Consider the following 12,958-nt stretch of genomic DNA (forward strand, 5'->3'; position numbering starts at 1 on the left):
TGCTACAGGACATTTGAGATAAGAGGAACAAGGTTCTGAAGACGCAGCCACTGTTCACCATCCCCAATCAGAATGAGTGTGAGATAACAGTGCATGTTTAACCCTTCATGTGCCTATCATGGATGTTCTCACCTCCAGGGCTTATTACGTTGAGGGAGCAGGAAGCTGTCTGGACATCCAGGACCTGTTTAGAGTCTTGACCAGGACCTGTTTAGAGTCTTGACCAGTAAGCAAGTGCTAGATGAAGGTCAAGCTAAGAATGGATGCAACAGAAGCCAACGTCCATCCTGCTTTCGTGTATGTTAGTGGAGAGAACTGTGGGTACATGGTTAATGCAGGACAACCCAGACAGTGTCATATCTGCAACAAACCTGAACGCAACGCTGTCCAGTCATTTGCAAGAACTGCATGCAGTAAAACCACCATCCCAAGCACTGCAGAGAAAGCACAATTTGCAAGCTCTTGGGGAGGCAGGCCATCTCTATAAGAAGATGACAGTGGGACAATAAAAGCATGACAGATGGTGAAAAGGAAAACAAAGTCTCAGAAAACACCACCCAAGAGACAACAGGCTCTAAGAGTAAAAGTAATGGAAAGAAAGAGACAATGCAAGAGACAGAGGGCAGCAACCTCTCCTTTTCAAAGGATGAAATGAATATAGGAAACCGACAATGTAGGCAGAGAAAGCATCAAAACAGAGGAGACACAGTGGAGGGGAACCTTTAGATAAATATGTGTTAATGCTTTGCAAAACCTCACCAGGATCACAGAGGATGTGACTTTTCTATAGGAATGCGGACTACCATACCTTTGCTACTACCAGAGGTGTTTGTGATGGTGGTCCCAGGAACTGTTGATACAGTCGAGGGGAGGGAAATGATTATCATGCATTCAGCTTGGGGAATATACTGCAGGGAGGCAACTTCTCAATCAGTGAGGTCAAAAGGTTGGAAGGTGGGCACCTCCTTGTATCAGACATAAAGTACAGTGACATTCCTCTCTGGCTAATCAATGTGAGGAGAAGGATAGAGTCATAGAAAAGAACAGCACAGAAACAGGCCCTATGGCCCATCTAGTCCATGCCAAATGTTTTAAATTGTCTACTCCCATCAACCTGCACCAGAACCATCACCCTCTATACTCCTACCATCCATGTAGTTATCCAAACTTCACTTAAACGTTGAAATCAAGCTCACATGCACCACTTGTGCTGGCAGCTCACTGAACACCCTCACGACCCTGACTGAAGAAGTGTGCAATGATCTGTGTCCAAACTCATTCTCAGAAGCTGCAGATCAGAGGAATGTCTGATCTATGGGCTGTTCCTAGGGACAGACACCAAGACAGGCAACAAATGCTGCTGGAAGGTCATCAACTCGGTGAAGGATGCCCTTTGGTCTGTAAAAAAAACTTGCTGGTCTTCCAGCACAGCAAGATGTTCGTAAAGGAATGCTGCAGACTGACACAGCCCAGGCTGCAGGGTTATATGCTGAAGGATGCACTGAAACTCGTTGCAGACACCACCAAGATTTTGTGGGCAGGGCTAAAAGTATAGGTTCCTTCCGCTAGCACACACGGAGGGACAGAAATGGATGGGGAAACCTCTTGAACTATGAAATGGGTATTGACCTCAGGGCACCATGTGAGAGGCAATAGTCCTATGTACTTGTTTTCTTTGAAAGTTTACAGACTGAATGTAACAGATGTGAATATAAAACTTTTATCACTGTTTCACAATTTGTATATAATTTTTATCATGAATTAAGTCTATATTTGAAATTGAATCATAAGTCTTGTCTATTTGTTTACTAACAAATATTTATTTGACACCAGCAACTTCTGTCACCATGAAGTTTGCAACTAAAAATTTTAAGGATGAGCACTCTTCTGATGATAAACCCAACTCAAAAGATTTGCTCTTTATTTAATTTTCCAAACCCTTTGTAATCTTACACACCACTAGCAAATCCTCTGTTACATCGTCTGCTTTAAGAACCATCCAGTCCATCCCTACAATCCACTACCCTTGGAACCAGTCATGTAAATATGTTTTGCTCTCTCCACAACTTTTACATCCTTCCTAAAGTGGAGTGCCCAGATTTTATCCACAGCATTCCAGCTGGGGCTGAGCTAATGCTTTATATGGGATGAATACAGCTTCCTGATTTTGTACTCCATGCTGCTATTTATAAACCCAGATCCCAGATGTTTCACTAATAGATTTGTTAAGCTATCCTCCTACTTCCAAAGCTTTTTGGAAGAATACTCCCAATGTTCTGCTATTTGTTTCTACTTTACAATGGTACTATATAACACATACGGCCTCTGCTTAATCTTTCAACCAAACATACTGCTCCTTATGTTTCTGAATTAAGTTTCATTTTCCTCATAAACACCCACTTAAATAGCCTTTCTGTATCCATGAGATCTACTAACTATGTCACTGGTGTTTACACTTCCAAGCTTTATGTGACTGGCAAATTTTCAAAATGCGCCCCATACCATGACCAAGTACTAAATTATTGTTGAAAACAAAAGCAAGAAGTTCGAACTAATCTTTTGAATAGGCTTGATTTACCTCATTCCAGTCTGCAATACAGACAGTTAATCATTCACTACAACAGCCTTCTTGCCTCTCATTTGCCAGCTTTTGATTCCATGTTGTTACTGCACTTCTATTCTTGGGCTTTAATTTTGTTTTAAAAAAAACATAATATGATGTTTTATCAGTTGTTGCTGGAAGTCCATATAACCTTCATACAAACACCGATACCTCTTCAAAAATCTCACGCAAGGCAGTCAAATATATTTTGCCCTGACTACATAGAACATAGAAATCTACAGCAACTTACAGGCCCTTCGGTCCAAAATGTTGCGTTGACAATGTAACCTACTCTAGAACGGCCTAGAATTACCCTACTGCATAGCCCTCTATTTTACTAAGCCCCATGTATCTATCTAAGAGTCTCTTAAAAGACCCTATTGTACTCGCCTCCAGCACCGTCACCGGCAGTGCATTCCACACACCCACCACTTTGTGTGTGAAAAACTTACCCCCCGACACCACCCCTCCCCGTACCTACTTCCAAGCACCTTAAAACTATGCCCCCGCATGTTAGCCATTTCAGCCTGGGAAAAAGCCTCTGGGTATCCACATGATCTATGCCTCCAATTATCTTATACACCTCTACCAGGTTACCTCTTATTCTCCATCGCTCCAAGGAGAAAAGGCCAAGTTCACTCAATCTTTTCTCTTAAGGCATGCTCTCCAATCCAGGCAACATCTTTGTAAATCTCTTCTGCACTCTTTCTATAGTATCCACATCCTTCCTGTAGTGAGGGGACCACAAATGAACACAGTACTCCAAGACGCAAACAACAGGAATTCTGCAGATGCTGGAAATTCAAGCAACACACATCAAAGTTGCTGGTGAACGCAGCAGGCCAGGCAGCACCTCTTCCTAGAGATGCTGCCTGGCCTGCTGCGTTCACCAGCTACTTTGATGTGTGTTACAGTACTCCAAGTGGGGTCTAACCAAGGTCTTATATAGCTGTAACATTACTTCACTGCTCTTGAAGTCTATCCCACAGATAATAAATGCCAACACAACATTTGCCTTCTTAATAAAATTGTCAACCTACGTAGCAGCTTTCAGTGTCCTATGGACATAGACCCCAAGATCTCTCTGATCCTGCACACTGCCAAGAGTCTTACCATTAATACAAATATTGCACTTTATCATTTAAAGGCATTGCACTTGATTCTGACATTTTCATACTTTATTCAACATTTTTATTGTTTTACCTTGTTCTAGCTCAATACATTGGATAATAATTTGATCTGTATAAAGAGTATGGAAGACAAGCTTTTCACTGTATCTTGGTACATGTTGCAATAATAAACCTGTACCAATAAAGATGACTATGGAGGCATGAGAGAGGAGCTGACCAATGTTGATTGGAAGAAGAGCCTGGCAGGGTTGACCAGAGTAGCAATGGCAGGAGTTTCTGAGAATAACTCAGAAGATAGAGGATCATTTCACCCCAAAGAAGATGCAGCACTCTAAAGGACGAGACAAATGAGGATAACAAGGGAAGTCAAAGACAGCATAAATTATTGCAATGTGTACCAAGATAACAGTGAAAAGCTTGTCTTGCATACTCTTTATACAGATCAAATCATTATCCAATGTATTGAGCTAGAACAAGGTAAAACAATAACAATGTTGAATTAAAGTACAAAAACATCAGAATCAAGTGCAGAGCATGTAAATGATAAAGTGCAATATTTGTATTAAATTTATGTTGACTCTCCATCAGGCCACTCTGAGTTTTGCAAAATTTAATTTTTCTCTTGCATTGTTATTAGTTGGAAATGTAACATCACACTAGCTGATCTGCAGTTATCACATTTATCATTCTCCGCTTTTAAACAGGTGTCTACTATTTGCAAATCAGAAATTCAAGAAAAAAATCTGTAGATGCTAAAAATCTGAAATGAAAACAGAAAATGCTGAAAATTTCCCACCAATGCTCTTTCCGACCTTCACTGCCACCTAGAGCGACTTGCATTCTCTCTTGCTCAGTCCTAATTAAATGTCCTCAACTTAAAATGTTAAATGTTTTTCCTTCCATAGATGCTGACTGATCTGCTGAATGTTTTCAGGATTTTCTGTATTCCTGATGTGTATAATTCTGCATTACTTTTGCTCTACCCCTTTATCTCAGCACATAAATACTGCTAGCATTTCTACAAATGCTCTTCATCTATTTTTATCTCATCTCACACCCTGACAAGTTTCTCCTTCACCATGGCTATCGTGAAGTCTTCTGTAAATACACAGGCTGGTTTGTTTTTATTTGCATATTTCACTATCCCTAGTCCTTAAATCAGCACCAATATTCCTTTGATTGGTAACAGTGTGCTTTGGGTTTTTTGATATGTTACGTTCTTAAACTATCTTCTTTCATACTCACATTTTATTTCCTTACTCCGATCTTTTAGTTTTAACCTTATGTCAGTCCTACATCCCTTCTCCAACTCTCACTTTTATCATCCATCAAGTCCTTGGATGTCTACACTCTTATTTTTCTTTGCAGGAATCAAAAAAATCAAAACTCCAACACCAAAACTCTGCTTGCGCCATTACCTGCCTATCTTCATCCTATCCTATCAACGCATCCCTTGGTTTCTTTGTAGTGGTTCAGGAGTTCAGGAACAGTTATTATCCCTCAACCATTAGGCTCTTGAACCAGAGGGATAACTTCATTCACCCCATCACCAAACTGTTCCCACAAACTTTCAAGGACTCTACAACTTTTTTTTGATATTTATTACCTATTTATTATTATTGTTATTGTTTTTCTGGTATCATTTTGTATTTGGACAGATTTTTTTGCACATTGGTTGCTGTCCATCCTATTGGGACAGTCTTTCATTAATTCTATTGTGCTTCTTGTATTTACTGCAAATGCCCATAAGAAAATGAATTTCAGGGTTGTATATGGTGACATATATGTACTTTGGTATAAATTTACTCTGAACTCTGAACAGTAGCGCTGCCCAGCTTGAATTCAATCCTGTCCTCTAGTGCTGCTTGTGTGGACTTCGTTCTGTGTCTGTGTGGGTTTCTACCAGGTGCTCGAGTTTCCTCCCACATCCAAAAGATGTTAATTGGCCTCTGTAAATAATCTGAGGTGTAATTGATCATTTGAAGTTGATATAATGTTTACAGAATAGGTTACAGGGGAAATTAGTAGGAAATGGGAGTGCTGTGTGAACGAGCATAGATTGAATGGAATAAAATAACCTCTTCCTACGTTGTAAGTAAATAAGGTAAATGTAATCATATAGTCATAGAGCTGTTCAACATGGAAAATGTCCCTTCAGCCCTTACTTGTCCATGCTGACCACAATGCATATTCGAGATTATCCCATTTCCCAGCACTTGGACAATATTCCCTTGTTATTCACCTATCTGTCCACTGCTTAAATGTATCTAGTGTACCTACCTTAGATATCATGTATCGGTAAAAAAAGTTGACCCACAGAAGTCTTTTTAAACTTCTAAGCTAAAACTATGTCCTTTAGTTTCCAATTCATTAACCCTGGAAAGAGGCCACTCGCCCAATTTACGCCCTTCATGATTTCACATGCCTCCATGAGATCACCCCTCAGTCACCTAAGCTCCAAGGAGTAAAGGTCCCACCACACCCCTACCCATACCAATCCAATTTAAACTCTATCTAGAAGCCCTACACTCAGTGGCCACATTAATAGAATGTGTGAAAAATAAAGGAAAAATCCATTTGGCTGCATTTCTGTGGTGGAAAATGCCTTGATAATGAGAGAGATCAGAGGAGAATGGCCAGACACATTGAAGTAGACAGGAAGGCGACAATAACTCAAATAATCACGTTACAACAGTAGAATGCAGAAGAGCTTTTCTGAATGCACAACACATCAGACCTTGAATGGATGGACTAAAGCAGCAAAAGACCACACTCCCGTATCTAATAAATTTGCCACTGAGTGTGTATACATATAAATATAGTTCAAGCAAGTTCACATTCTCAGATTTTCTCAATAACAAAAGACATTTACTGGGACATAGAAAAGGGAGTCACTGGGAGGATGAGCTGCTGGCTAAAGCACTATGTTATTCTTAAATAAAAATAAATTTTAACTGTTTAAAGTAAAACGCAAAAAGGGACTTCAAAAGCATCAGTACTGCTAATAAGAAAGCAGCTAAATTATAACAGATAACGTTGGAAATATTCATCGGATATGGAACATGTAAGATAAACATTGAGGCTTTCAGCTTGAGGACTTCTCAAACTTATGGTCAATATTCCCTGAATTCTATATTTCAGATTTCCAGTGCACATTGACCTTTTGCTTATGTTAATTAACATCATTGTAAATTGATCAATGGAAACCATAGATAAGGTATATTTGAATTCAACCTTTCAGTGGGTGGGTAGTGAGGGACACAATTCCTTAAGCTTTAGGATAGCTATAGCTAAGGACAAGGATGGACCTTGCGGGAGAGTACTAAATTGAAGCATGGCAAACCACAAGAGCATTAAGCAGGAACTAGGGGGAATTACAGTACCATGCAAAACTCAGGCTCATGCAAAAAAAATTTTGTAAAGCGAAGATGCTTTCAAAAATAATGAAAAGTTTCTAAATAATCAAAAGAATTACTATAAAGAATAATAAATAGTAAAAAAACACTAAATCAAATCAATATTTGGTGTGACCACTCTTTGCCTTTAAAACTGCATCAATTCTCTTTGGTACACAGCCTTGCAGTTTTATAAGAAAATCAGCTGGCAGGTTGTTCCAAGCATCTTGGAGAACTTGCCACCGTTCTTCTGCAGACTTTCGCTGCCTCGTTTGCTTCTGTCTCTCCAGGTAATCCCAGAGAGCCTGAATGATGTTGAGATCAGGGCTCTGTGGAGGCCATACTATCTGAAACCATATTAAAAACCTAGGGTGCCTAAGACTTTTGCACAGTACTGTAATTGGGAACAATTGTTTTTAGGCAAGCCCAAATCTGACATGTGCAGGGTGTTTAAAGAATACCTGCACAAAGTATAGTATAGTTATGTTCCAGTTAAAAGGAAGGACAAGGATGGCAAGGCAAGCAAACCTTAGATGTTGAGGGAGGTGATGAATTTAGTTACGAAGAAAAAGGAGAAGTATGTAAAGCTTAGAAAGCTAGAATCAAACAGAGTCTTTGAAGATTATAAAGAAGCCAGAAAAGAACTCAAGAGAATTAGGAAAGCCAGGAGGGGACATGAAAAGTCCTTAGCAAGTAGGATCAAAGAGAATCCAAAGTCATTCTATACATATATCAAGAAGGTAGGACCACTCAAAGATAAAGGAGGGAACATTTGCTTGGATACAGAGGATATTGGTAAGGTTCCAAATGTGTACTTTACCAATTAGTCTCTTGACCAATATCCTTGTGCCTCTCTAGCCAAAGGTGAGGTCCTGGAAGACTGGTGAGTAGCTAATGTTGTTCCATTAGTCAAGAAGGGAAGCAGGGATAATCCTGGAAACTGTAGACCAATGAGTGTCATTTCAGTGGTAGGGAAGTTATTGGAGAGAATCCTTGGAGATAGGATTTATGAGCATTTGCTAAACTATGCTCCCTGCATGGCTTTGTGCATGGCAAGTCGTGTCTTACTAACTTGGTTGAGTTTTTTAACGAAATGATGAGGGTGTTTGATGAAGGTTGAGTTGTGGATGTTGTCTACATGGATTTTAGTAAGGCCTTTGACAAAGTCCCTCATGGGAGGCTCATCCAGATGATTAAAATGCATGAGATCCATGGTGAAGCAGTCATCTGGATTCAGACCTTGTTTGCCCTTAGAGGACAGAAGATAGTGTTTGAAGGGATGTATTCTAGCTGGAGGTTTGGCTCTAGTGATGTTCTGCAAGGATCTGTACTGGTACCTCTGCTGCTTAACATATATATAAATGACCTGGATGAATTTGCAGAGGATACAATGATTGGTGGTGTTGTGAATAGCAGAGAAGATTGGCAAAGATTAAAGCAGGATATAGCTCAGTTGTAGTTATGGGTGGAGAAATGACGATGGGGTTTAACGCAGCCAAATGTGAGGTGTTACCCCTTGGTAGGGCAAATATAGAGACATAACTCATAACAGTGTTGATGAGCAGAGGGATCTTGGGGTCTAAGTTCATAGCTCCCTAGAAGTGGTTAGGCAGCTTGATAGGGTGGTTCAGAAGGCACGTGGCACACTTGCCTTTATTAGTCAAGGCATTAAGTTCCGAATTTAGAAAGTTGTGTTGTAGATTTATAAAACACTAGTCCGTCCACATCTGGAGAGTTACTTACAGTTTTGTTCACTGCATTATAGGAAAGATGTCGAGGTTTTGGAAAGCGTGCAGAACAGGCTTACCAGAATACTGCCTGGATTAGAGGGCATGTGCTATAACAAGAGACTGGACAAACTTGGCTGTTTTCTCTGGAGCAGTGAAGGCTGAGGGGAGTTCTGATAGAGTTTTATAAGATTATGAGAGGAATAGATACAGCAGATAGACAGTATCTTTTTCCCCCAAGTTAAAATGCCTAATACCAGAGCGCATGCATTTAAGATGACACAGGGAAATTTCAAAGGGGATGTGTGGGGCAAGCTTTTTTTAAAACAGAGTGTGATGGGTGCCTGGTGGGTGCCTGGTGTGTGCCACCTGGCATGTTGGTAGAGGCAGATACCTTGGGGATTTTTAAAAGGTGCCTAGATAGACATGAATTTGAGGGAAATGGAAGGATACGAACATTATGTAGGCATAAGAGATTAGTTTAGTTTGCCATTTGATTACTAAATAATTTGGATTGCCACAACATTGTTGTCTGTAGGGTCTGTGTCTATGCACTAACATTCTATGTTCTGATTTGCAGAAGATGCTCAGTGACAACCCACAAAGAAGGCTGATCAACAATGTTAGAGCATAAAGAGTTGGGGGTGATGGACTGAGACTTGGTTATTGGACAGAGAGCAAAGAGAAACTGTGCCAAGTGCTGTACTACATGAGTAGTTTTTAAATTGACAATCCATGCAAACAGTTTGCCTGAAGGAATCAAATGTGAAGTTGAAAATGAAACAAAACTAAGTGAATTGTAAATAGGGAGGAGGATATGAAGAGGGTCTAAGGGAAAACAGATAAACTAAGTGGCTATGAATAAAGCAGGTGCTAAATAATATAAACTATGAAAGTAATCATTTTGGAGGACAAAACAGAAAAATTGATTTTTTTTTTAATGATGAGAGTTTGGCAATATATACGGTCAAATGAACTCAAGTGTCCTTGAGTAGAAATGATCAAAAGCCAACATGTAGTTGCATCAAGAATTGAGAAGATAAATGGCTTGACGGCCTGTATGAGTGCAAGTTTTGAGCGCATGTATAGTATGCAGGTATTTAAATGCAATTACATGGGGACCTTGGTGAGATTGCAACTGGAGCAAAATATTGGCACAGACTGGATGGGCAGAAAGGCCTGTTTGTGCTGTAGTGCTGTAAGACTATCATGCACAGACTGTCCCCAACCTAAAAAAAAGTATAATGACAATAGAGGGATCACTATGAATATAACACAGTACAGCTCAGGAACAGATCCTTTGGTCCACGGTGTCTGTAATGACCATGATTCCAAATAAAACCAATCCCACCTGCCTGTGTAGGATTGATATCCCCACCCCACCCCACCCCCCATTCTCCACATGTTTTTGTGTCAGTCTAAATGACTCAATCACTAATATTGCATCTGCTTCCACCACTGGATTCACTAGACTGGCTCTAGGTATTTTGGATTTGCTGCACTAGGAGAAATTAAGTAGACAAGGCCTATATTTTAAAGGAGATCTTACCAAAACATTCAAAGTGCTTCTGAGATTGACAGTCTAGATCAGGGGTTCCGAACCCGAGGTCCATGGACCCCTTGGTTAATGGTAGGGGTCCACAGCATTAAAAAAAAAGTCCAGAACCCCTGGTGTAGATGCAGCAAGGATATGCCCTCTGGCTGCGGAGTGGAGAACCAGGGTAACAAATTCTGAATAAGCTTATACGCCATTTGAGTGTGGAGAAATTTCTTCCCTCAGAGTGCGGTAAAGTTTTGGAAATCTGCACTCTGGAGAGAACCATTCCAAAAATTCTTAGATTTCTGGATATTAAGGAGACCAAGAGATATGAAGATAGTGCAGAAAAACAGAGCTGAGGAACAAGATCAGTCTCCATCTAGATGAAAGGCAGAACAGGGTTGGAAGTTCAAATGACCCATGTTTCTTATGTAGAACACAGCATATTCCAGCACAGCAGTCTAATCAGGATCTGGTAACATTTCAAATCAAATAAGTGGCACTAACTATATAAAATACACATGCATATTAAATAACTTGCAACTTACTGAGTTTTTTCTAAATTAACTGTCAAATTATTTAATATACATGTATTGCATATGGTTAGAGCTACTTATTTCTCCAAAGAGTACAGGAAAACCTGGAATATCACCAATTTTTCAGATTTTTCAGTCCTATTCTGGATATACTATATCATGAAACTATCTAAACCAGCACAAATATAAACATTTATTATTCATTAAGTCCTGGCAGCGGCATAATGTTGGATTAAATAATCCATGCAGACTCCAACTCCAATAATCCAGAATCCAATTGTTTGGAAATCCTGATGGTTTAGAACACTCATTCAGAATTCGAGCAGATTCAGGAGTAGGTTGTAAATCACAAGGTGAAATTTACAATCTGAAATTTGCCAAATTCCATTTCCTTTTCTCTTTGCTCAGTTTTCTAAACTCACAAGCTTTACTGAAACATTTACTATACTACTAAAGTTTAACATGATAAAAATAGCTGGAACATCAAGTAATCCAGAAGATCCACTAGTCTGCGAGAATGCTGGATTATCGAAGTTTTACTGGTACCGTCAAGGTCACCTCACTTACCTGCAGAAGGCTGCTTCGGCTGGTCTCTCAGTACAGTATCTTTTACTTGTTCTCCTTTGAGCACTGCCACTGCCTCAGCTGTGACTTCTTGCACAATTCTAGCAGAGATCACTTCTGCTAAATAGATACAAGAAAAACAGGTCAATTTCTGAGTGGGAGCAAATTTGTTCTTCGAACTTGAACCTTCAAATTAAAATGAACAATAAAGAAAAAGGAACTCAATACAAAGATGCCAAAAATGTACTTGACAGAGAAATGTGTTTTACATACAATGCATTTTCAGTATTTGAAATATACACATTCTTACTTTAAGGGTTGATAACATGGTTTAGGAAAAATATTATTCTAAAGCATTACTCCATTCATTTTAATGAATCACTACACTCCCACTGTATTGTGCAGAAATAGTCCACAGATGTGATTTTATTTTTGCTGAGATGCAATTTATGTTGAGTTGCCAAGTTGGAACTTCCCTTAATCTTGACTACCCTTATGTTACTATTCAAGTATGAACTGCATTGAAGTGGATATTTAGAAATGTCTTGATACCATCCTGGGATCTTGCTAGGTTAACCACTGTAGGAAAGAAACAAATTTCTCACCTTTCTTGATGTTTTACTAAATCTGTATCGTATTTCATAGTTAGTCAGGACTACTATTTCATAATGATTGCATTATACAACAGGGTGGCTTATATTGTAGTACAGCTGTTCACTCCATTACAACTGAACAAAAGTTACGTTTACCTTCCAAATTTCAATGCAGTGACTGGGTAAAGCGGAAAAAAAATTGGCAGTTAGGATTGAGGTCAAAATTGGAAATATTCAAAGGGATTATTAGAGCACAGATTTAATTACCATGAAAGTGCAGCAAAAAAAGTTCCTTTGATAAAAAAAAATTAAGATTAAAGAAAAACTTAAACATATTTTAATCTAGAGTTTGTAATATAAAAAACATCAATAAATCATTAAGCATGAATTGTCCAATCCCCAGAAAACTATAACTGCTTGAGATCGGATAAGTAGAAGAACACTGGTTTAAAGTTCTGCGTTAAAAGGGAGTTGCGAGGAAAAATGTTTATGCGAAGATAGCGGTTAAGATCTGAAATTTACTGTCTGCAATGATAAGAGAAATAGAGTCAATGAATGGATAAACATTTGAGGGAAAACAATATGGAGGCTCTAGGGATGAGCAGGAAAACAGAACTGACCGGATACTCTACTGGCGAAGACTTCATACGCTGAATGATATTTTTCTGTGCAATATTCAATTATTCCATGCTCAGTAATATAGGGTCTGAAGAATTACAAGTTATAATTATTAAGAAATACAAAACAAATGATGAATATTTTGACAATTTAAATAGTTAAAATGCTTTAGGAAAAATTAAGCAGAAAAATGTCTTAATGTTGAGAAGTCTTCACAGAAGAATGTGTGATGTTAAGAATAAAAATAATGAATAGG

The 12,958-nt window shown here is 39.0% G+C and overlaps 1 protein-coding gene across 10 annotated transcripts in view; it reads right to left on the bottom strand.

Annotated features, from left to right (window-relative positions):
• Window positions 1-12,958, bottom strand: part of LOC134348443 (microtubule-associated protein 2-like) — a 314,301-nt gene that overhangs the window by 41,933 nt on the left and 259,410 nt on the right. For 9 of the 10 annotated variants that reach the window (XM_063051842.1, XM_063051835.1, XM_063051843.1 and 6 more), the window contains one exon: window positions 11,495-11,611. In XM_063051842.1, the coding sequence (XP_062907912.1) occupies window positions 11,495-11,611 (117 nt within the window). The remainder of the gene's footprint in view (window positions 1-11,494; window positions 11,612-12,958) is intronic. The other variant, XM_063051841.1, reaches the window with a different exon arrangement.

The sequence above is a fragment of the Mobula hypostoma genome, chromosome 6, assembly GCF_963921235.1.
Source record: "Mobula hypostoma chromosome 6, sMobHyp1.1, whole genome shotgun sequence".
NCBI lineage: Eukaryota > Metazoa > Chordata > Chondrichthyes > Myliobatiformes > Myliobatidae > Mobula > Mobula hypostoma.